Consider the following 24,708-nt stretch of genomic DNA (forward strand, 5'->3'; position numbering starts at 1 on the left):
CCTAAACTGAACCTATTAAGTAAAATCTCATAATCTGAATAAACTATTGTCCCTCATTGATGTCTACCTACGGAAATTCCTGGACTGGAGATGCTACTCACTGAGTTATCTCCCCATCAAAACAATACAGGACCTCCCCTCTTCCTTCACCCTATACTTCCTCAGCTCCTATTGTACTGCAGCATGTTCCCTCTGACATAAGCCTTCCCTCTTATCTTCTGCAGCTGCAAACCTCCAGAGCTTGGCTTCTGTACACATCTAACACTCCACCAACATGCTGTGATCCTGACTGCTGACCTGTGCCGTGCACAACGACTGGGACAACTTTTCGCACACAAGAATCCCACTTTCCCAGCATCTTCCAGACACCATGTGCAATAACTCCTAGGTAAGTATATATCCATGCAACTTATTGCCTGTATGTTCTCAATATACGATGACAATATAATCCCTAAAGCGCAAACCTATGTGTCAGATCTGTAAACCATGTGGTTTTATACACTGCAAAGAGTATTAGGAGCAGGGTCAGGCTGGGACACCGGGCAGGATGAGGACAGATTTGATTTTACAGCAGACTTTTATTGTCTTTGATAAGTCTATACATGCTAATCTGTCTAAAGACATGGCAGATGGTTTGCGAAAAAGTAATGAACTCCAGAACGGGGAGTGCAAAGGGAGATAAATTTGTCTAATGTGACGTCTCGTAAAAAGTCATGAAATGCCAATAATGTGTCGTAAACAATTTGAATGGAATAAAAATGTAACGGGGACTGACAGCAACTCACCGGCACAATGTGGATTTCCCCGCACAAAGTAGAACTGATAACTAATCATTTAAAGGAGGGCTCTATATGCTCGGGGTGATTGAATTACTTTAATCTGCACTAGTTCTTCCATCATTTCCCAGAGATAGCAGAGCTTAGTTTGTTAACTGCAGCAGAGAGAAGCGTGCCATTTGGCACAATTCGACTTGACAGTTTATTCAAAGGCTTTCCCTATGACTGTAGGTCAACTTACTGAATTATGTCAACTCGGAGGTTCATTGTAACAAACTGAGCGCTGCTACATCTGCCAGCAAGTAATGAATACATAACTCATATAGGTAATAGAAAGCAAAAACACCTAAAATATAGATGTAGCAAGACTTAATTTGTCATATACCCTTTTCTTATGTGTAGCCTAATAGAAATGAGACAATGTAGTGGATTTACGTGTGATAAATCACAGTGGATACAATATTATATTACAATTAATTGTGGCAATAACAGACTTTACTGTGCTGCATCAACACGCTCAAGGCTGTAGCAACGCAGTTTATGGCTTTGTGCAATTGTTGTCTGCATCGTTGGGTTTATATACACAGATTTTGGCCCAATTTCTGATAAAAAGCTGTTTGAGGCATTTACTAATAATGACTTAGAAACATTTTTATTTATAAAATAATGTTCTAACAGGTTCCAAATTTTTGGAATTGCTCAATTGTAGTTACATAAATATAATAAGTAATGGATTGGTAATGATAACTGTGGAATGGTTAAGTTTACTCAGACCAAATATTCTAATGTTGATATTGGTATTCCTGGTAGGCAATGCGTGTGTACATTGTGTGTGTGCATTGTGTGTGTGTTTGTGCTTGCATTTTGTGTGTATGCAGTGTGTGTGCAGTGTGTATGTGTGCAGTGTGAATGTGTGGATTGTGTTTGTGTGCATTGTGTATGTGTGCATTGTGTGGGTGTGCATTGTGTGTGTGTGTGCATTGTTTGTGTGTGCATTGTTTGTGTTTGCATTGTTTGTGTGTGCATTGTGTATGTGTGCATTGTGTGGGTGTGCATTGTGTGTGTGTGCATTGTTTGTGTGTGCATTGTTTGTGTGTGCATTGTGTTTGGGTGCATTGTGTTTGTGTTCATTGTGTGTGTGCATTGTGTGTTCAGTGTGTGTGCAGTGTGTAGTGTGTGTGTGTTCAGTGTGCAGTGTGTGTGTGTAGTTTATGTGTGAGTGTATGTGTGTAGTTTATGCGTGTGTAGTTTATGTGTGAGTGTATGTATGCGTGTGTGCAGTTTGTGTTTGTGTGTGTGTGTGTGCAGTTTATGTGTGTGTGTGCACGTGTGTGCAGTTTATGTGTATGTGTGTGTTTGTGTGTAAAGCCAGTTGGCACAAAGAGATTTATATCCAGTTCATACCCAAACAAATTTCAAATTTATAGGAATGTTGATTGGACCACGGGTCAATGCTGTTTATACAAATGTGTCCTTTCTTAGCTTCTCTCTAAAGTCAATGGCCAGCATTTATCATTGTAGTGTAAGTGAGCCATTTTTCTACACTTTTTTTGTGTGTGCTGGTAATGTGCAGGAGCACCAAATTTACTAAATGGTCACAGAGCATTTGATAAATTTTGTGCAGGTCACATTTTCTGAAATTTCTCTCTTCACATACACCAAAAAGCTAAGCCATGTCTGGGCTGGTGTAGTTTTAGAGACTTTTAAGTTCCTTTGCGCCTTTTTTGTGCCTTTTCACAAAAAGGTGCAGTTAATAAAACCCTTCCATATGATGTGTATTGCCAAAATCAATGGATTGCAACTCAAAATCTGCAGAAATGTGTAAACCAAAAGGCGCACAAAAGACGCAAATAAACCCTGCCTGCACTTTTTTGTGCCTTTTGTAGATAGAAAAAACAGTCTAAAGACAATGATAAATGTCGGCCTATATATTCAGTATTGCATGGAGAGAGATTACCAGCCTTTCACAACAACATGATCCTCAGACACTTTATCACTAATTGTAATGACTATGGTGGATGATTTATTAAACCTGCAGTGGTTGCCCATAGCAACCAACCAGATTTCTCCTTTCATTTTTAGAAAGATCTTTGAAAAATGAAAGCTGGAATTGGTAGTTAAGGGCAACAGCTCCATTTTATCTCCTCAAAAGTTGTGTGCCTCTATGTGTCTCACCCAGTGATTGTTTTTGTAAATGGAGTGGATGTGTAGTTCGTTTTCTGCTGTGGGCTTAAGCCTTGGTGGCTGTTCTACAATGAAAAATCCTAAACCGATTACATTCACCTCAATGGTGTCTGCTGCAGATTTTTCCCTACGGCAATACAGTTGCGGAAAATCTGCTGAGGAAAAATTGGCTCAATTCTGCAGCGGTAAGCTAGCTACACGTCTGCCCGTGTGAACGTACCCTTATGCACAGTCACATATTATACAGGATAAGAGATAGGGCTAGTCTGCGCTGTAATACAATAGATTGTCCCAGAGCTCTTTACTTTGAAAAGTTATTAACAAGTTATTAAAAATGCAGAATCTACCCTCACCACTCATAGGATCAATCTCTCCAATTTGCTTGTGTATTGTAGTCTAATCTGAGCATTCACTCTGTGGGGGAGATTTATCAAAACCTGTGCAGAGGAAGAGTGGTGCAGTTGCCCATAGCAACCAATCAGATCGCTTCTTTCATTTTCCACAGGCCTCTTTAGAGGCCTGTGGAAAATGAAAGAAGCAATCTGATTGGTTGCTATGGGCAACTGCACCACTCTTCCTCTGCACAGGTTTTGATAAATCTCCCCCTGTATGTCTACTTTGCTTGTGTAGTCTGGTGGGGAGCCAAGTTTAGCAGTAGTGTGTTCCTGTGTCTCCATCTCTAGCCATTCAGTGCTTTGTACACCACCGCACAGTCCAACAACTGCGTAGTGTATAAAAGGAAAGACAAGTGCTGCACAGCACTGTTTGGATTTCGAGCCACACTCCTTTATTTATTCTATTTACAGTAAAAATAATCCCAAAACTTTATATATATATATATATATATATATATATATATATATATATATATTGCCATTCTGGCTCCCTCATAAATCAATTTTTACAGTCTTTCCTTTCATGACTTACATTATTCACCTGAATAAAGTTAAAGGGGTACTCCAGTGGAAAAAACATTTTTTAAATGATCTGGTGCCAGAAAGTTATACAGATTTGCAAATTACTTCTATTAAAAAATCGTAATCCTTTCAGTACTTTTTAGCAGCTGTTTGCTACAGAGGAAAATCTTTATTTTTTTATTTATTTTTTGTCTTGTCCACAGTGCTCTCTGCTGACACCTGATGCCCATATCAGGAACTGTCCAGAGCAGGAGAAAATCCCCATAGCAAATCTATGCTACCCTGGACAGTTCCTGACACAGATAGAGGTGTCAGCAGAGAGCACTGTGGACAAGACAAAAAAAGACATTCTAAAAGTAAAGAATTTCCTCTGTAGCATACAGCTGCTAAAAAGTACTAAAAGGATTAAGATTTTTTAATAGAAATAATTTACAAATCTGTTTAACTTTCTGGCACCAAATCATTAAAAAAAAAAACGTTTTCCACCAGAGTACCCCTTTAAATTTTTTACTTTATCTATAATAAGTTCTACTGTATTATTCACATGCACCACTGTTACAAATAGTAAAAATGTTGTTACTCCGAAAAGACTTACAGCACATGTAAGTACTGAAGGGGCTGCATTGCTCACATGTGCGCTGTAGCTGATTGGCAGGAGGTGCCAGAAGTCAGACCCCCACCAATCTAATATTGATGGCTTATTCTGATGATAGGCCGTAATTTTAAAGGCTGGATGATCCTTTTTAAGGGTAGGAATAGATTTGGTTAGATTGAATGGAATAGTGTCTGCCGTGGTCTGTGGCTTTATAATATCCTTAAAGGAGTTATGCAGTGGTTTATGAAAATTAATATGGTGCTGGAGTGAACATATTTACCTAGACCTCCACAGTCCAATCCCTTGGTCTTCTCTAGTGCTTGATAAAGGACCTGTTGGCTCAGCCGATTACTGGCATAGATGAGACACAGCAGTTCCTGCTTCAAGTGCTCATCTTGGAAAGAAGAGGGGAGTGGACAGAAGTGACCAGGAGCTGGGAGAGACTGGGAATAGGTAAGTATGTTTTTATTTTTTATTTTACATAGTTACATCAAATCGCCCTAAGATGTCTTTTCTCCAAACTAAATAACCTCAAGCCTGATATTCTGTCTTGGTCCTGTAATCCTCCCATACCATCCTCCCATACCTTGGTCCTGTAATCCTCCCATATCTTTGTCGCCCTCCTCTGCACCCTCTCCAATTCAGCTATGTCCCTCCTATACACAGGCACCCAAAACTGGACACAATACTATGTGTGGTCTGACTAATTATTTATACAGAGGCAAAACTATGTTCCTGTCCTGAGCCTATGTGCCTCTCTTGATACATTCCCATGACTTTATTAGCCTTGGCAGCAGCTGCCTGTAAGTGATCACTAAAGTCAAGTTTACTGTCCTCCAGTATCAAGTATTTTCGGTAGAAGTTTCACCTAATGTTTTATTATTTAGCACATAATTGTACATGTTGTTTTTATGGCCCAAGTGCATCACCTTCCATTAATCCACATTAAACTTAATTTGCCATGCCTGTGTCCAAGCCTCCAGGCTCACCAGATCCCTCTGTAATATTATGCTATCCTCCTCTGTGGTGATCACCTTCCAGAAATTCTACTCTGTAAACCCTTTACAAAGTCATTAATAAACATAATAAAATAAACACCCCAGTGAGAAATTATCCAAAAGGAAAGGTCAAACAGATTAATGTGAATGTAATTTGAAATACTGTGAGGACAAAAAAAAGAGATGATTCCATCTATAATTGGACACAAGACACAGACACTGGCATGTATTGAAGAGTCACCTGACTTTAGGATAGGTACTGCCAGACATATCAAAAAAGGTATGTCACGATGCCGGCTGGCAGGAGGTGGATCCTCTGTGCCAGAGAGGGATTGGCGTGGACCGTGCTAGTGGATCGGTTCTAAGTCACTACTGGTATTCACCAGAGCCCGCCGCAAAGCGGGATGGTCTTGCTGCGGCGGTAGTGACCAGGTCGTATCCACTAGCAACGGCTCAACCTCTCTGACTGCTGAAGATAGGCGCGGTACAAGGGAGTAGACAGAAGCAAGGTCGGACGTAGCAGAAGGTCGGGGCAGGCAGCAAGGATCGTAGTCAGGGGCAACGGCAGGAGGTCTGGAACACAGGCTTGGAACACACAAGGGAACGCTTTCACTAGGCACAAGGGCAACAAGATCCGGCAAGGGAGTGCATGGGAGGAGATCAGATATAGCCAGGGAGCAGGTGGAAGCCAATTAAGCTAATTGGGCCAGGCACCAATCATTGGTGCACTGGCCCTTTAAGTCTCAGAGAGCTGGCGCGCGCGCGCCCTAGAGAGCGGAGCCGCGCGCGCCAGCACATGACAGCAGGGGACCGGGACGGGTAAGTGACCTGGGATGCGACTCGCGAGCGGGCGCGTCCCGCTGTGCGAATCGCATCCCCGACGGCCATGACAGTGCAGCGCTCCCGGTCAGCGGGACTGACCGGGGCGCTGCAGGGAGAAAGACGCCGTGAGCGCTCCGGGGAGGAGCGGGGACCCGAAGCGCTAGGCGTAACAGTACCCCCCCCTTAGGTCTCCCCTTTTTTTTGTCCGGTGACTGCCTCCCCTGGGATGAGGACACCGGGAAAGAATGGAGGGTTTCCTCAACGGCAGGCAGTACAGCAGGAGTAGGAATGGGGAGGGAGGGCAGAGGGTGAAGCTTGGCACGGGGCAGGGAGACACAAGGACGGGAGCCATGAGGAGGCACAGAGGCTTGCCTGACGGGACTGGGAGGGGGGGAGAGGCACTTCCTGTGGCAGGCAGAGTCCCAGTTCTTGATCTCCCCGGTAGTCCAATCAAGGGTGGGAGAATGAAGCCGGAGCCATGGCAGACCGAGGAGGACCTCAGAGGTACAGTTGGGGAGAACGAAGAGCTCAATCCTTTCGTGGTGGGGTCCAATAGACATCAGGAGGGGTTCTGTGCGGTAACGCACGGTGCAATCCAATCTGACTCCGTTGACCGCGGAAATGTAGAGCGGCTTGACGAGACGGGTCACCGGGATGCTGAATTTATTCACAAAGGACTCCAAAATAAAATTCCCAGAGGCACCAGAGTCCAAGCAGGCCACGGCTGAAAGGGAGGAGTTGGCTGAAGGAGAAATCCGCACGGGCACCGTGAGACGTGAAGAAGCAGACTTAGAACCAAGAGACGCCACACCCATGTGAGCTGGGTGCGTGCGTGCGTTTCCCAGGCGTGGAGGACGGATAGGGCAATCCACCAAGAAATGCTCGGTACTGGCACAGTACAGACAGAGATTTTCTTCTCTACGGCGATTCCTCTCTTCCTGGGTCAGGCGAGACCGATCCACTTGCATGGCCTCCTCGGCGGGAGGCCCAGGCGTAGACTGCAAAGGATGCTGTGGGAGAGGTGCCCAGAGATCTAAGTCTTTTTCCTGGCGGAGCTCTTGGTGTCGCTCAGAAAAACGCATGTCAATGCGGGTAGCCAAATGGATGAGTTCTTGGAGGTTGGCAGGAATCTCTCGTGCGGCCAGCACATCCTTGATGCGACTGGATAGGCCTTTTTTAAAGGTCGCGCAGAGAGCCTCGTTATTCCATGATAACTCGGAAGCAAGAGTACGAAATTGGATGGCGTACTAGCCCACTGAAGAATTACCCTGGACCAGGTTCAACAGGGCAGTCTCGGCAGAAGAAGCTCGGGCTGGCTCCTCGAAGACACTCCGGACTTCAGCGAAGAAGGACTGGACTGTGGCTGTGGCAGGATCATTGCGGTCCCAGAGCGGTGTGGCCCAAGACAAGGCCTTTCCTGAAAGAAGGCTTACTACGAACGCCACCTTAGACCGTTCTGTAGGAAACAAGTCCGACAACATCTCCATATGCAGGGAACACTGAGACAAAAATCCACGGCAGAGTTTAGAGTCCCCATCAAATTTGTCCGGCAGGGACAAGCGGAGGTTAGGAGCGGCCACTCGCTGCGGAGGAGGTGCAGGAGCTGGCGGAGGAGATGGTTGCTGCTGTAGCAGAGGCAGAAGTTGCTGTAACATGGCGGTCAACTGCGACAGCTGCTGTCCTTGTTGGGCAATCTGCTGCGATTGCTGAGCGACCACCGTGGGAAGATCAGCGAGACTTGGCAGCGGCACCTCAGCGGGATCCATGGCCGGATCTACTGTCACGATGCCGGCTGGCAGGAGGTGGATCCTCTGTGCCAGAGAGGGATTGGCGTGGACCGTGCTAGTGGATCGGTTCTAAGTCACTACTGGTATTCACCAGAGCCCGCCGCAAAGCGGGATGGTCTTGCTGCGGCGGTAGTGACCAGGTCGTATCCACTAGCAACGGCTCAACCTCTCTGACTGCTGAAGATAGGCGCGGTACAAGGGAGTAGACAGAAGCAAGGTCGGACGTAGCAGAAGGTCGGGGCAGGCAGCAAGGATCGTAGTCAGGGGCAACGGCAGGAGGTCTGGAACACAGGCTAGGAACACACAAGGGAACGCTTTCACTAGGCACAAGGGCAACAAGATCCGGCAAGGGAGTGCATGGGAGGAGATCAGATATAGCCAGGGAGCAGGTGGAAGCCAATTAAGCTAATTGGGCCAGGCACCAATCATTGGTGCACTGGCCCTTTAAGTCTCAGAGAGCTGGCGCGTGCGCGCCCTAGAGAGCGGAGCCGCGCGCGCCAGTACATGACAGCAGGGGACCGGGACGGGTAAGTGACCTGGGATGCGACTCGCGAGCGGGCGCGTCCCGCTGTGCGAATCGCATCCCCGACGGCCATGACAGTGCTGCGCTCCCGGTCAGCGGGACTGACCGGGGCGCTGCAGGGAGAAAGACGCCGTGAGCGCTCCGGGGAGGAGCGGGGACCCGGAGCGCTAGGCGTAACAAGGTATTTAGAAATACTAGAACAATAGAAGACAGTGTAAAAAGCTAAACATATAGAAAAGACATGATTTAAGGACTTGGGTGTAACTGAAGGGGAGATATACTAACACACATTTGCTAAACCTGGCTACCCACCAGCACCCATAGCATTCAAGTAGAGGAGTCCGCTCTAACACTATCGTCTTAATAACCTTTTGTGGCTGTAGGTCCAGAAGAATCTTTTATTGCGCTGTGACTTTTGCGCTGTCTAACAGAAGGCCGAGTGACCTGTTGTAGTCTCCATTTGGTACATATCATTAGCAGTGCCTCCCTCCATCTTTATGTTTCCTACAGCAGCTGCCTCTGGTTTGCCTGCCCTCATGTAGCTGTCTGCTAATAAAAAAAAATAGGTTAATTCTAATTTGGAACTTTCTTCCTAATTTCACAGTCAAAACCATAATTTTAATTTACTGCATGATATAAAAATTGTGACATAAAAGACTCCGCTCAGAGTCGGGGAGTGCAGCTGCTTTCTACCACTGGCTGCCTGCCATCCAGATGTGTCCTGCACCGTCAGCATGGTAATCCTCCTCTCTAAATGCTCTTTCATAGACAGTAATGGCAGCAAATTGTACCAAGTAGTCACATATGCTGAATGTAAGCAGAATGGAGTGCTAAATGGCAATAAACTAAATGCATGTATTATGGCTTTGTGTGGTATCTTTTTTGTTAATGAATCTACTTCAGCTGAACTGAACTTCCTTTACCTCTATCAATAGCGCAATGTCATAACAAAAAGAAACACCAGTAGAAGTACCTATAAGAGTTTTTTTCTTGTATACAATTATTTTTTGTTAGAGGTGATCTCCAAGATTTCCTGTAAGACACGACAACAGAAATTGTTCAATTTCCCAGCAGCACCACTACAGGAGAAATGTAGTATTACACAGTTCCCTTTAAAAACAATTGACTGTGTAATGCATTTCTCCATATTAGGATTTTTTTTTACTTTTAATGGAGCAGTTTTTTCCGCCCACAATATATTGAAGGTAATGTGTCATCAGAAAGCGACCTGGTGTTCAACGGGAATCTATGAGCTGTAGATGAGGCACAAAGCTGAGAGTCAGTTGCATGATGAGAAGTTGGTGTGGACCTGGTTTATTGAGGTGAAAACGTTTCCTTTTGGCTGCGGCGAAGGATGATCCCAAAGCTAATCCCAGAGTAAATCTCACAATATATTGAGGTTGATAGCAAAATGGAATCTAAGATGTTCTCCCTGAATCCCCGGGCAAGTAAACAACACTTTAAATAGGCACTGTCAGATATAAAAACTTTTGATTTGTTGTAAAGCATGCAAAACCAATAGTTTTTGCAATTGCTTTCCTTAGAAAATTTTCAGTATTTCATACTGAAAAAGCCCGCAAACAACTGCCCCCCCCCCCCCCCCCCCGCCCGCCTTCTGGAATGCATTCAGTCCTTCTGTGTACACTGTTTCGTCCTGGACGTTGGAGGGGAGAGGGGCTTTACACATTGCAGACTCATGTGAAGAGAAGGGGAGGGGGAGGGGCAGGAAGACTGCTGCAGGGCTCTCACTGATGTCTGCTGTATGAGAGAGGCAGAAACATACATTGCAGATGAAAAAGTAAGTGTCCCTGCATGTATGTGTGTGTGTGTGGATATATGTGTATGTGTGTATATTAGTGTGTCTAACTAATGTGTATGTGTAAGAATATATGAAGCCAGTGTGTGTGTGTGTAATAAAGGGGGACTACAATCATATGCCTCCAGCTGTTGCAAAACTAAAACTCCCAGCATACCTGCACAGCCAAATGTTGTGTGGGCATGCTGGGAGCTGTAGTTTTGCAACCGCTGGAGCCTGGAGGCACCCTGATTGGGAAGCACTGGACTGAGGTGAGGAGGGGGAGTGGTTATCACAGTGAGGGACCCACCCCTCTGCTTCTGGTGGACAAAATTAAGGTATTTCAGAAATAAAGCTAATTCTTAGAGAAATGTAGGTCATAGACACATACAAAGTACATGTTCATGATCAGGATGAGATACTGAGCAACATATAACAGTTTTGTTTTTTTGAGTGATCTGACAGTATGCTTTAAAGAGTACCTCTCATGATCTTGTTACATTTTATAATCCTTCCAGTTCACTGCCCCCATCATGATAAACCTTTATTTTTATTATTTGTTAGTTTTCTACCTTAATATTGCTCTGTATTTTCTGCTCAGTCTCAGTCAGATTGACAGACTGGGAAGGGGCATTCCCCAGCAGGCGTGACATCATCTGAAGCCATACAGGGGAGAACTTCCTCCCTCACTCTGCTACACACAGCCCAGAGCAGTTCAGTGTGTGAGATGAGCTATGATTGGCTAAGGCTGTACACACACCCCTCAGCACTCCAGACAGCATTTCCTGATTTTGGACCTCTGCCAGGCCAGCAGGAGTCCAAAGTCTGTGCAAGAGATGGGGGGGAAATGTCCTCTGGACAAGTAGGGAGACACCTAGCGGCAGCTTTTTTTTAACACAAATAAAACATCGAAAACTACATTTTTTTTAAAACAAAGAGCATTAGAAAGATTTTTTTATTTACCATAAGGAGTGCAATAGCAACATTTTTAATGAGAGTGCCCATTTAAATACTGTGTATCCATAGGACACACATGCAGTTGAAAACTGTGACAGAGCAAAAAGTCATTAGCTCCTTTCTGTATCATTAACTCTTGTAGGTCTACAGGCTGATTCAGACAGTGGCCTACAGCTGATCGTGACCTCTACATCCAGCATGATCATCAGTTGTGGATGCTGCATTCACTTAAACCATGCCGACATCACATTATAGGTGTCAGCACGGCGTAAGTGGCATTGTAGACTACCTTCTTTTCCATGTTGTCACTGTGGGGGACTAGTCTGAGATTGATAATAGTTGCCACGTGACTACTGCCTGGATGGTGTAGGATGTCAGGACTGAATATTTCAATTTATCCCTGACATCATATGTAAAGTGATTGAGCAGACAGTCACCAGGCTCGTTGGTAAAGGACAGGCAAGCCAAGCAATTGCTTGGGGCCCCATGTCTATTTTGCTTGGGGCTCCCAAATTCCTTCAATGGCCCTGACAGTCACTTCCATAGTCCAGACAAATAATGAATAATTCTGATCATCTGAGTCATCTAGGTGGTAAGACAGAAAAAGGTTTCTTCCTCTGTTAGCCCATCATTCTCTGTAATAAAACTGCATGGTACCATTCGGTTTCAATGACAGTCATGGGTCTGCCATATATGTGCCCCTATGAGGCTCTGCTAGAGAAAGATGTATTCTGGCAGGTTACCTTCTGCTGAACCTTCTTGGTTGTGCTGTGGGGCCTTACTATTACATCACAACTTGGCCCATAGTCTGCAGTGACCACATGGGATGGCTCTTTATAGTAACATGGCTGTATCCCTAGAATTACTGATAAATCCAAAGAAGCAGCAGCACACAAGGTATACGGTGCAAAAAAGGTTTGGGGTTTTTTGCATCAGTGCAGACAGAGCAACGTTTCTGCGACCTCTTCGTCGCCTTTCTCGCTTGAGGAAGGCGACGAAGAGGTCGCAGAAACGTTGCTCTGTCGGCACTGATGCAATGTGCACCAGCTACCTGAAGTACTATATTGGTTGTGCTGCTCTCTTGGGATATCTAGAATTATTGATAGATATGTTGCCCGATCGCACATATGAACACTAATTGAGCTATTCGGTGTATACTCCCAGCTAGTATCTCTCACAGATTTCCTCCATGTCTCCTCTGTGGAGCTGTGTTGATTCAGCCTTCGTGACCAGTCAGGTGTGAAATGAAGTAAATCTGAATAGTTTTGCTTATTTACATCCAAGTGATACTGTATGTAAGGATAATGCCAGCTCACCGAGCCGTGCTGAAAGGTCCAGGGCACATTAAGTGCTCTTATTCGGGAATGTGATTGAACAGTAATTACTTACAATGGAAGGCACATTGCCTTTAGAAACACACTATATTCAGAAGAGATTGTTATACTCTGGATACCTGATTTACTTAAGCAATTTGTGTTATGTTTCATGTAGATAATAATTAAAGTACAATTAATATTTACAGAAATTTATTAGTTTACCAAAATATTCACTCCTGTTTCTATCTGATTTCCATTGATTTCCTACAGTAGCTATGGAAAACAGATAAGAGGGGTTATAGATGATTTCTTTCTCCAATAGGGAATCATTTATTAAAACACTGCAGGTACAGTCAGCTCACATGGGGTGGACTGCACAGACACAAAACAATACTAATGTCTCATAAGAAGACACTTCTTAAAGGGGTACTCCGGTGGAAAACAATTTTTTTTTTCAAATGAACTGGTGCCAGAAATTTAAACAGATTTGTCAATTACTTCTATTAAAAATCTTAATCCTTCCAGTAATTATCAGCTGCTGTATACTACAGAGGAAGTTGAGTAGTTCTTTTCAGTCTGACCACTGTGCTCTCTGCTGACACCTCTGTCTGTATCAGGAACTGTCCAGAGAATGAGAGGTTTGCTATGGGGATTTGCTCCTACTCTGGACAGTTCCTGACAGACAGACAGACAGAGGTGTCAGCAGAGAGCACTGTGGTCAGATTGAAAAGAATTACACAACTTCCTCGGGAGCATACAGCAGCTAAGTACTGGAAGGATTAAGATTTTTAAATAGAAGTAATTTACATATCTGTTTAAGGCTACTTTCACACTATGAGTATTCATCCGTTATAAAACATCAATTTTCTGTGTAAAAATGGATGAATAATAATGGATGAAATAACAGTTGCTAACGGCTGAATAATGTACATCAAAATAACGGGCATGTTCATCCTCATGTACGGCCGTTTTAACACCTCTGCCTACAGACTCCCACAGCCGGGACTACTACTACTTCTCCCATCGTGGAACAGACTTGTTTCCATGATGGGAGTAGTAGTTCCCCAGCTGCGGGAGTCTGCCTTTGGCAGGGGAGGCTACATTAGTGTTTGTACTACTACCCCCATCATGGAACAGAGTCCATGATGGGGGTTGTAGTTCAGGAGCTGAGGGATTGATCGCACCGGGTCTCACTTCTGAGACCCGATGCAATCAGAAGTTATTAAGCAGGGGAGCGAGCGGCATGCTCCGCAACCGTGCGATGTATTGTGCGTTTTTACTTTCATGTTTAAATCCCCCGCAGGGAGCCCTGATTAGCCGGTACCGAGGAGCCATTCAGGGCTCCCAGCGGGATTTATAAAATGAACATTGTGAGTGGCAGCTGGAGCCATATGTACATTAAAAGCGATGTGGGGGGCAAGATATATAGCGCTGCAGGGGGGGCAGACATATAGCCTATATATCTAGCCCCCTAGCGCATTTATAATATGCCCCCCGCAGCGCATTAATAAAGATATTTCCCCCCGTTGGCGCATTAATAAAGATATGACCCCCGCCGGCGCATTAATAAAGATATGACCCCCCGCCGGCACATTAATAAAGATATACCCCCGCAGCGCATTTGTCATACAATGCCACCGCAACACTGTATGTGTAAAGTATATCTATCAGCAGCATTGGGCCAGCAGCAGTCCGGCCTGATGATGCTGATAGAAATACTTTTCATACATAGCGCTACATGTATATAGATGTCCTGTGGGGGCCAGATGACTCTATATGTCTGCCCCCCCCCAGCGCATCTATATACATGTGCCATCGCAGCACTATATGTGAAAAGTATATCTATCAGCAGCGCATCGGACCAGCAGCCAGCCGGCCCGATGATGCTGATACAATACTTTTCATGCATAGCGCTGCAGTGGCATGTGTGTATATAGATGCACTGGGGGGGCAGACATATAGCGTTATCTGTCCCCCACAGCGCATCTTTGTACAAATGCCACCGCAGCGCTATGTATGAAAAGTACGGCTGGCCCAATGCGCTGCTGATAGCATGTTATAACAGATGTGCTGTGGGGGGCACATTATATATGCCCTCTGGGGGTATATATTTATAAATGCGCCAGCGTGGGGGTCAAATCTTTATTAATGAGCCGACAGGGGTCATATCTTTATTAATGCATCAGCGCGGGGGTGGGGGTCATATCTTTATTAATGCACCGGCGGGGGTCATATCTTTATTAATGCGCTGCGGGGGGCATATTATAAATGCCCGGGGGGCATCGCAGGGATGCTCCAGACTCTGTTCCATGATAGGGGTAGTATTACAAACACTAATGTAGCCTACCCAGCCACCGACAGAATCCCAGAGCTGGGGAATTACTACTCCCATCATGGAAACAAGTCCTGCTTGTCTTCAATGTGCAGAGCCATGCTTGTCCTCAGTGTGCAGAACCCTGCTTGTCCTCAGTGTGCAGAACCCTGCTTGTCCTCAGTGTACAGAGCCCTGCTTGTCCTCAGTGTACAGAGCCCTGCTTGTCCTTAGTGCACAGAACCCTGCTTCTCCTCAGTGTACAGAGCTCTGCTTGTCCTCAGTGTGCAGAGCCCTGCTTGTCCTCAGTGTGCAGAGCCCTGCTTGTCCTCAGTGTGCAGAGCCCTGCCTGTCCTCATTGTACAGAGCCCTGCTTGTCCTCCGTGTACAGAGCCCTGCTTGTCCTCCGTGTGCAGAGCCCTGCTTGTCCTCAATTTACAAAGCTCTGCTTGTCCTCAGTGTGCAGAGCCCTGCTTGTCCTCCGTGTGCAGAGCCCTGCTTGTCCTCAATGTACAAAGCTTTGCTTGTCCTCAGTGTGCAGAGCCCTGCTTGTCCTCAATGTACAAAGCCCTGCTTGTCCTCAGTGTGCAGAGCCCTGCTTGTCCTCAGTGCACAGAGCCCTGCTTGTCCTCAGTGTACAAAGCCCTTCTTGTCCTCAGTGTACAGAGCACTGCTTGTCCTCAGTGTACAGAGCCCTGCTTGTCCTCAGTGTACAGAGCCCTGCTTGTCTACCCACACTTCCTGTATTTGGTGTCCTCTCAGAGATACATAGACAATAGCTGTAGGGACAAAAATGTACATTTTTTTTAACCAATGTATATTACAAATATACATATAATGTTATTTTCTACATTTTATAATAAGTTTTTTGCTAATGACAGGTACACTATATATATGAAATCACTTAGGGGTAGGAGCTAGAGCTCAGAGACAAGGTTCAGCCATATCCCGAGACAACAGAGGATGAGTCATTGTCTCGGGAGATAGGGAGAAGCAGAGGAGCCGGACACAACACCACACTAACACTAAAAGGACTACACAACTTACTTTCAGGGGTAAAGCAGTCAAAAACATGCAGGAGCCAATACAATTTGTCACAATACTATATTTGTAAGTTGGCAAACAAATAAGGATGTCCAGCGCAGTCTTGATGCAATACGGATATTTTAATCAGCAATTAGCAAACATGATCAGGTGACGCGTTTCGGCCACAATATGAGGCCTTAGTCAAAAAAAAAAAAAAGTGCTTCATATAGAGGAAAAGGCGGGATCACTCCACCTGGGAATTAACCTCTGGGAGTTAACCCGTTCATCTCCACTATATTAACAAAGATTTTAAAAAAACATGAATCATGTGAACATGCACTTACATAGAACCAATGTTAAAAACATATTTTCACATTTTGTTTTACTTAATGTCTGTATATCATAGTGTACCATTGATACTAAAGCCTCATATCCAATATATAGCAATAAGCAACAGTAAAATTTTTCTGTCTGTATATTGTTCTAGCTTATACTATGAGTAGGGCTATATAGAAAGCTGTGTGTGGGGATATACTAGAGACCAACTGTATAGGGTGCTGAGACTGACTGTATAGGGGGCTGATATAAAAAAGGATTCACAAGCACTTGTTTTTTGTATGACTTAGACCATATATTGTGGCCGAAACGCGTCACCTGTTCATCATGTTTGCTAATTGCTGAATAAAATATCCGTATTGCATCGAGACTGCGCTGGACATCCTTATTTGTTTGCCATAATCCAAGAGACTAGGGTCCGGTCTCATCCGAGATGCAGTAGAGGCGAGTGGGAGAGCTGTTCAAAAGGCTTTGCTACACATTATATTAGTAAGTTATATATCTTGGGTTGATAGTTTTATTTAAAAACTGTTTTCTTATATCAAAATACCTCTTTAAATTAGCACCAAAATTCACACGGTTTCCTGTGGATTTGTCTTGGGAATTACACTGTGGTTGTACAGTAGAAAGTGTAGTGCCTTGTGATCACCTGAGTGTTTATTTTTCTGTTCTGATTTTATTTATTTTTTTATCTGAGAAGACAGTGGCTGTCACATGACATATCAGTAAAGATTCCTATTAAACATTGTGTTAGCAATTTACATTTTTATGTTATTAGCAAAGACAACGCTTTAGTCTGACACTTCTTATTAAATACAGCACTATTATTTCCTTAGGGAAACTGTCAGGGACTGTAACAGTAAGAATTCTGCAATATCCAGAAAAAGAAGCAACCAGGTATAACAATTTCCCCTAAGCATTCCCCTTTACCACCAGTTCGGTTAGCGTCAAGGTACCCGCTTGGCCTTAGGACTTATGCGCCTCTTGGAGAATATTAGCAGGTAAGAAATCAGACTCAGTCAGTGAAATAGGACAAATGTTTGCTATGGGCAACAACACACATAAATATCATTATCTCTGACCAGGAGGGGCATCCAGGAGATAAAGTAGCTCGGCAAAAGCAATACAAATAGATACATATGAGGTACCAAGGTCAGTAACAGATGTAGCGGAACTTGCTATGCAAAAGAACCTTGATTGTTGGTGTTTTGTCAATTTGTCAATATGCCTCTCATCTCTATCTTTTTCGACATTGACTATTGCTTAAAGGGGTACTTCAGTTTAAGAACATTTATCCCCAATGGATAGGAAATAAGTGTCAGATCACGGGGGGACACCCGCATGGCGCTCCGGCTCTCTACGTGCACAGAGTGGGGTCAGCAAGCATCCTTAATGCACTTTGTGCAGTGGTCGACACAGCTTTGTGCATGCAGAGAGCCGGGGTGCCAGGAAGGAGATCATGGGGGGGTTCCAGCGGGTGGACTGCCCGTGAACTGAAACTTATTCCCTATTCTTTGGATAAGGGATACAGTTTCCTAAACTGGACTACTTCTGTAATTTTGTCCACACAAGTTATACAGTGAAATCACTTTCAGAAGACCATCCAAAATTGCATTGAAATGTAGTCTTCAATGGAGGTGCGTAATGTTCCAGTACCAATATTCCAGACCCCATCCACAGGAAACTGTTGTGTGGATTAATAAAAAGAAAGTTTTTTGCACATCCCATAAATGTGTATGAGGTACAGGTAGCTTATTGCAAAAGTATTTACACGTATGTGCATTTCGCCACATTGTTGCCTACACTGAGGTATTAAAAGATTAAAAATGTGCATTTACTGTATACAGTTTAGTGATTGGTCACGTGATGCTCCAAACTAATGGTTGCAAGAGAAGTTTATAGTCCAATCTCCCTCTCCCAGGAGATCGGCTGGACCAGAAAACATTCTAGTCAGTGGTCTAGGTCTGGCCCTGCCCAGAGCAACATTTCCCAGCCCTGCTCCTTCTAGGTAGCTCAGGTTGTCAGCAAAGTGTACAAATCTCCTAGTTTTTAGCTATTGCTAGGCATATACAGTAAACACCTAGACCACATGTGCTCCATTCTGTCTCCAATCACGTGACTGTTCCTGACCACATTGTGAGAAGAATTGAGTGAACTTTGTTAAAGTTTGGCTCAGCGGGCTTGTAGAACTTTCCAAAAATTTAAGGTTAAGACGGTTAAGCAATGCAATAGCCCTCAAGTTCATGTATAACATTGCCTAAAAGTTCTAAAGCCCTGTATAACACTGCCAGGGTCACCTAGGAATGCACTGAAGTAGTAAGTGGATGGCCAACGTTCAGAAGTAAATGTTCCAAAGGCGTTTTTTTCGCGCTGCGGCGGTCGGCCACACCCCTTGTGAAGCCACGGCCTCGCCCCCGTAATTCAAGTCTATGGGAGGGGGCTTGATGGCCAACCTCTACAGCGTGAAAGCAGCCTTCAGAACATTTACTTCCAAACACTGGCCAGTGGAGTACCCCTTTAAAGAGGTTTAAAGGCTTAGTTAATGACAAAGTTATAGCAATATGCGGTAACCCATGGTAACTAACAGCGTGTTTAAAAACACACTGCACTAGTTGATTTGTATACTTTTAAACACTAAAATAAAAGTGCATAAAGTATCCTGGTTGCTGGCAGATGCCTGCAGATGTTTAAATGCACACAGAGGTATCAGAAGATAACTTGTTTTTCATTAAAGCATTCTTAAAGTTCTTCCGATTTGTAGCTGCAACAGGAGTGGTGTCCCAAAATAGCAAAGAAGAAATAGCTTTGTTTGAAAAGTTGTAAAATTATTGTATGTGTAGGTCTGCCTGGTAGTTGCAGCAGCAAAGGTTATGGTGGACTGATGGTAGTTGTAGTCAGTGGACAGCAGGCAGTAGTGGACTGGTGGGAGTTGTAGTAGCCAGTGGACAGCAGGGGTGGTCGTGGTACTGTCTAATTAGTGGCATCCCATTGGAAAACATTTTTTTTTTCAAATCAACTGGTGCCAGAAAGTTAAACAGATTTGTAAATGAAAATAGTTGATCTAATAAGGATTTATTAATATATGTATATAAGTAAGTAAATGCAAATAAATCACCAATCACTCTGCAGGGCCCTTGCAGGAATGAATTGGTAATAATCAATATATAAATAAAAAATGCAAATGAAAATGCAGATAAAAATGCAGATAAAAATAATATAGCAGAAATGCACCAATGTCCACTACGGTGGTTAGCAACGTCTCTCTTTTGGTTAGTAGTCACTCTTGGTCACAGTTAAGTCCAAGGATATCCAATTAAAAGAGTCACAGTTCAGTAATCAACTCCTATGATACTGTAGCCAAATATAGCAATAGTGGCTAAATAGCAGCAGTTGTAGCAATTATGGCAGTAGTTTGTAGAGTATCGGTGCACAGCACCACTCACCCTTCTTCTCGGCTGTTAGCGATCCCGGCAAGCAATGATGTTCACAGGTAGCGATTTCGGCAGACCGCGATGTCCTGTAGGTGATAAAAGCTGTTTGTATTGCCGGTCTGGATCGTAGCCTAGGTGAGTGGTTCTCCGGTAGGCTGTAAGTATCCTGGGCTGGCACGGGGAGGCGTCCGGCCTAGGGAGAACGTGTCCAGGAACTCTGCCGTCCGGGGCTGTGAATGGAGATCTGTGAGCAGCTGCGTGTTTGAATGATGCGCTAGTCACTGAAGAAAAGGCCCGCAGGCCTTGAAATGCGTCTGACTTGCAAAAGCACCTTATACCACTTCTAAAGAGACTATATCCACACATTTTGGCTAGCAACTGCTGGATGCTCACAGAACTGGGACCACTGCAACTCGCGCGCAGCTAGCGCATCATTCAAACACGCAGCTGCTCACAGATCTCCATTCACAGCCCTGGACGGCAGAGTTCCTGGACACGTTCTCCCTAGGCCGGACGCCTCCCCGTGCCAGCCCAGGATACTTACAGCCTACCGGAGAACCACTCACCTAGGCTACGATCCAGACCGGCAATACAAACAGCTTTTATCACCTACAGGACATCGCGGTCTGCCGAAATCGCTACCTGTGAACATCATTGCTTGCCGGGATCGCTAACTGCCGAGAAGAAGGGTGAGTTGTGCTGTGCACCGATACTCTACAAACTACTGCCATAATTGCTACAACTGTTGCTATTATCGCCACTATTGCTATATTTGGCTACAGTATCATAGGAGTTGATTACTGAACTGTGACTTTTTTAATTGGATATCCTTGGACTTAACTGTGACCAAGAGTGACTACTAACCAAAAGAGAGACGTTGCTAACAATCGTAGTGGACATTGGTGCATTTCTGCTATATTATTTTTATCTGCATTTTTATCTGCATTTTCATTTGCATTTTTATTTATTTATTGATTATTACCAATTCATTCCTGCAAGGGCCCTGCAGAGTGATTGGTGATTTATTTGCATTTACTTACTTATATACATATATTAATAAATCCTTATTAGATCCACTATTTTCTTTCCTCTTTATTCTACACATCCCTAGTGTTCTTGAGGACTGGTATATACATATATTTTCCCATTTTTTGACTAGGCCTGATTGGGTGAAGGCATCACCTTTAACCTCGAACACTCTCCTTACCTTTATCTTTAAGTGAGCTACACATCCTATTGTCCAGATTTGTAAATGACTTGTATTTAAAAATGTTAATCCTTCCAGTACTTATCAGCTGCTGTATGCTCCACAGGAAGTTCTTTTCTTTTTGAATTTCCTTTTTGTCTGACCACAGTGCTCTCTGCTGACCCCTCTGTCCATTTTAGGAACTGACCAGAGCAGCAAATCCCCATAGCAAACTCTCCTGCTCTGGACAGTTCCTAAAATGGACAGGTGTCAGCAGAGAGCACTGTGGTCAGATCTGCAGACTCAACACATCCCACTATACAATGACTCTAGAAAGCTATGTAAGGTCATCAGCAAACTGCAAAATTCTTATTCATGGCTATAGGTTTGAAATGTGTTGGTGTCAATAATAATAACTTCTATTTAAAAATCTTAATTCTTCCAGTACTTATCAGCTGCTGTATGCTACAGAGGAAGCTATTTTCTATTTAAATTCATTTTCTTTCTGACCACAGTGCTCTCCGCTGACACCTCTGTTCGTCTCAGTAATAGTCCAGAGCAGGAGAGGTTTACTATGGGGATTTTCTTCTGCTGTGGACAGTTCCTCCATTATAAATTTGCCAAATATTAAAGCTGCTAAAGTGGCTAAACATCCATTCATTTGGCTCAAGAATCTGTAACATCCCAAGTTGTACCAGAGCAACTGTATTATCTTGGGATTACACAAGAAGTTCAGTAAAGTTTTGAATCCAGAGGGGGGGGGGGGCACAGAGCAATTGCCCCCCTGAGATTAATTTCTCCCATCAGTATTAAGGACAGATCTTTTCAGGACACAAGGATGCCCCAGTTAACTCTCTGTGGCCCCACGTTAACTTTAAAAAAACAGGGGCCCCCGGGAGGTAGCGCATGCAGGGATGTCACTGACATCCCGTGCGTGCACCCATAGGAGCGGAGGAGCAGAGCATCGAGGAGAAGGACGCATGCTGGCCAGTATGGTAAGTTACCAGCACCACGTCAGCTTCGGTGCTCCGACCACCGCCCCTCTGATCCAGGGACCTGCTGCTATAGCCTATAGGCCATAGCAGTATATCGTGACCCTGGACCGGAGGAGCAGGGGTCAGAGCACTGAGGTGCGGCAGTTCACAGACATACAGCCTCCAGCCCCAGCCATACACTCTTACATTCTATAAGGCTGGAGGCTGCATGTCTGTGGGGTCCACTGCCAACCGAATGTGGGGGAACTATACTGCCAACCTAATGTGGGGGAACTATACTGCCAACCTAATGTGGGGGAACTATGCTGCCAACCGAATGTGGGGGACTATACTGCCAACCTAATGTGGGGGAACTATACTGCCAACCTAATGTGGGGGAACTATGCTGCCAACCAAATGTGGGGGAACTATACTGCCAACCTAATGTGGGGGAACTATACTGCCAACCTAATGTGGGGACACTATACTGCCAACCTAATGTGGGGGACACTATACTGCCAACCTAATGTGGGGAAACTATGCTGGCAACCTAATGTTGGTGAACTCTGCTGCCAACCTAATGGACGACTGGGCAGTTGTATTTGGCCTTAGTTTCCACCCCCCCCCCTGAGCTGGTCTATTTATAGTGCACTGCCTCCATTTTCTTGCCAGCGATAAATTACCTTTCCCTCATGTGTATCTTGTATATATTCATGGCCTGTTTTCCTGACTACTCTATTGCATTCTGTTTCTGTATAACACTGCTTTATCTCATGCCAACCTATATTGTTTGACCCTTATTATACCTGCTCTGTTGTTTATTAACTCTTTTGTGCCCTGACCTTTTCCCTGAATTCTATACTGTGTTATTTGTTACTTTGACTACGCTACACCTTGACCCTGCTTCTTAGTAACCTAGGGACCAGCACTGTGGTTGAGGCCACTCCCAAAAGGCAGGGGTAGAGGGTGTGAATCTGTTCTGGGACGCACTTATTCCTGCCCAGCCTTACAGTATGGGGAAAACTCCATTGATAAAAAAGATAATCGATTTCACAGAGTACATCGGGTTAGCTATATCACCCTGCCACGTGAAATCCCATATGAAGTATTACACCCACCATAATCCGCCATAATCCATAGCGCACTACAGGTCATCTTTTCAAAGAAAATTAGTATTATGGATAATGTACAAAAGAATGAAAATCCATAGCACAAAATGTGGTCTTGGTTAGGGGTTGTCTTCTCTACTTAAACAAATTAGATTACTAATGAAATAGAATCCATACATTGGGTCTATTTTAGTGGCATGGTCTACAGTAAGAAATACCTTTTTGTCATGTAATTTGCAATGTATCACTTCAGCAATGAATCTAAAGGAACATTCCAGGTGAACTATTTTATGCTATTTACCAAGACTAAGGGAGTGGTGTATGACCTAGGGATTGGTGTTTCAGTGTTCCTTAAGCCCATAACTTCTGCAGCTCCATCCACTGGTCATTTGCTGAACAAAATACTGATCATCATCTGATTTGGAATATTTCTTATGAAGCTGTATGTGCACATGCTGAGGGCTTTCCTTTGTCATTACAGGAAATATTGCTGCCTGTGCTGCCGTCTCCATCCTAAAAATGTATTGTCTTCCATTGGCGATCACAGCACTACTATCAGTTTTCTGCAGGTAAAGTTGTTGTACTTGTTTGAACAAACAGAAATCCTGTAAATGTGTTTTAAAGGTACAATGATGTTACATTACTTCTTGCATACTATGTAGTCTTCACGGCTTCTGGGCTTGAGATAGAACCTAATACACAACTTGCTAAGTGCTAAGTATTTTAGAATTTATTGAAAATAATTATGGAAGGGTTCTGGTCCTTTCACAAAGGGGTCCCCACTTACCGTGTCTCCATTTATAATATTAGTTAATTCTTGTGTGGCAGAAGGGTCTATCAACCTCTTAAAGGCCCCTGTATGTCTAATTCCTGTGCACTGCCTATAGCTAACTCATTGCAATGGGGGGGATTCATTCTCTTTTTTGTTTTTTCAAATTTGGATTTTATAGTTACAATCTGCAGATAAATATAATGGCACTCCTCTTCTTTATTAATATAAATATTTTATTATTTTATGGGAGTTATCCAGCCTTACAAGACTTATGGCCTATCCTTAGGGTAAGTCATCAATATTAGATTAGTGGGGTCTAACTACAGCTTCTGTTCACTTGAATGGATAAATGCTGCAATTCCTTGTACCATCACTGCTTAAGGTATTGTGATTGCACAGAAGGGCAGAGGTAAACACTGAAGAGACTGCAGTATTCGCATGAGCACACAGTTCCATTAGTGGGGGTGTGGGGAGTCAGTCCCTCACCCATCTTATATTGATAGCCTATTCTGAGTACCAAAATTAAGCTGCGTACTTAAATCATACCTGTCAGATCCCACAAATAAAATATGTTACTCAGTACTTAATCCTGACCATGCACATCTCACTTTTATGCCTCTATCACCTATATTTATTATAAAAATTCCTCTTTTCATTTGCTCACAGTGGTAGAAATCCTCTCAAGGGAAGGGGGGTGTCCCTCCTTGTGGTGGTGGGAGGTGATTGGTGCGTCTGCTCATACAGCCTTGTCCATGAGTCATCTCTTGTCCATGACTCATTGACAAGCTGATGCAGTTGCAGGACTGGTTAGTGTCCCAGAAGGTATGGGGACCTCTAGTGCTGGGATTTTTAGGAGCCATTTTCTTTATTAAACATTCAAAATTACAAAAGGT

General features: G+C 44.1%; 1 protein-coding gene across 1 annotated transcript in view; it reads left to right on the forward strand.

The window, feature by feature from the left end:
- The first annotated feature begins 267 nt into the window (after window positions 1-267).
- The window catches only part of LOC130281748 (gamma-aminobutyric acid receptor subunit pi-like), a 153,635-nt gene continuing 129,194 nt past the window's right edge, over window positions 268-24,708 (forward strand). Inside the window, exons 1-2 of the mRNA XM_056529334.1 lie at window positions 268-388; window positions 23,525-23,612. Coding sequence (XP_056385309.1) covers window positions 23,563-23,612 — 50 coding nt within the window. The 5' untranslated portion in view covers window positions 268-388; window positions 23,525-23,562. The remainder of the gene's footprint in view (window positions 389-23,524; window positions 23,613-24,708) is intronic.

This window comes from Hyla sarda, chromosome 7 (assembly GCF_029499605.1).
Source record: "Hyla sarda isolate aHylSar1 chromosome 7, aHylSar1.hap1, whole genome shotgun sequence".
NCBI lineage: Eukaryota > Metazoa > Chordata > Amphibia > Anura > Hylidae > Hyla > Hyla sarda.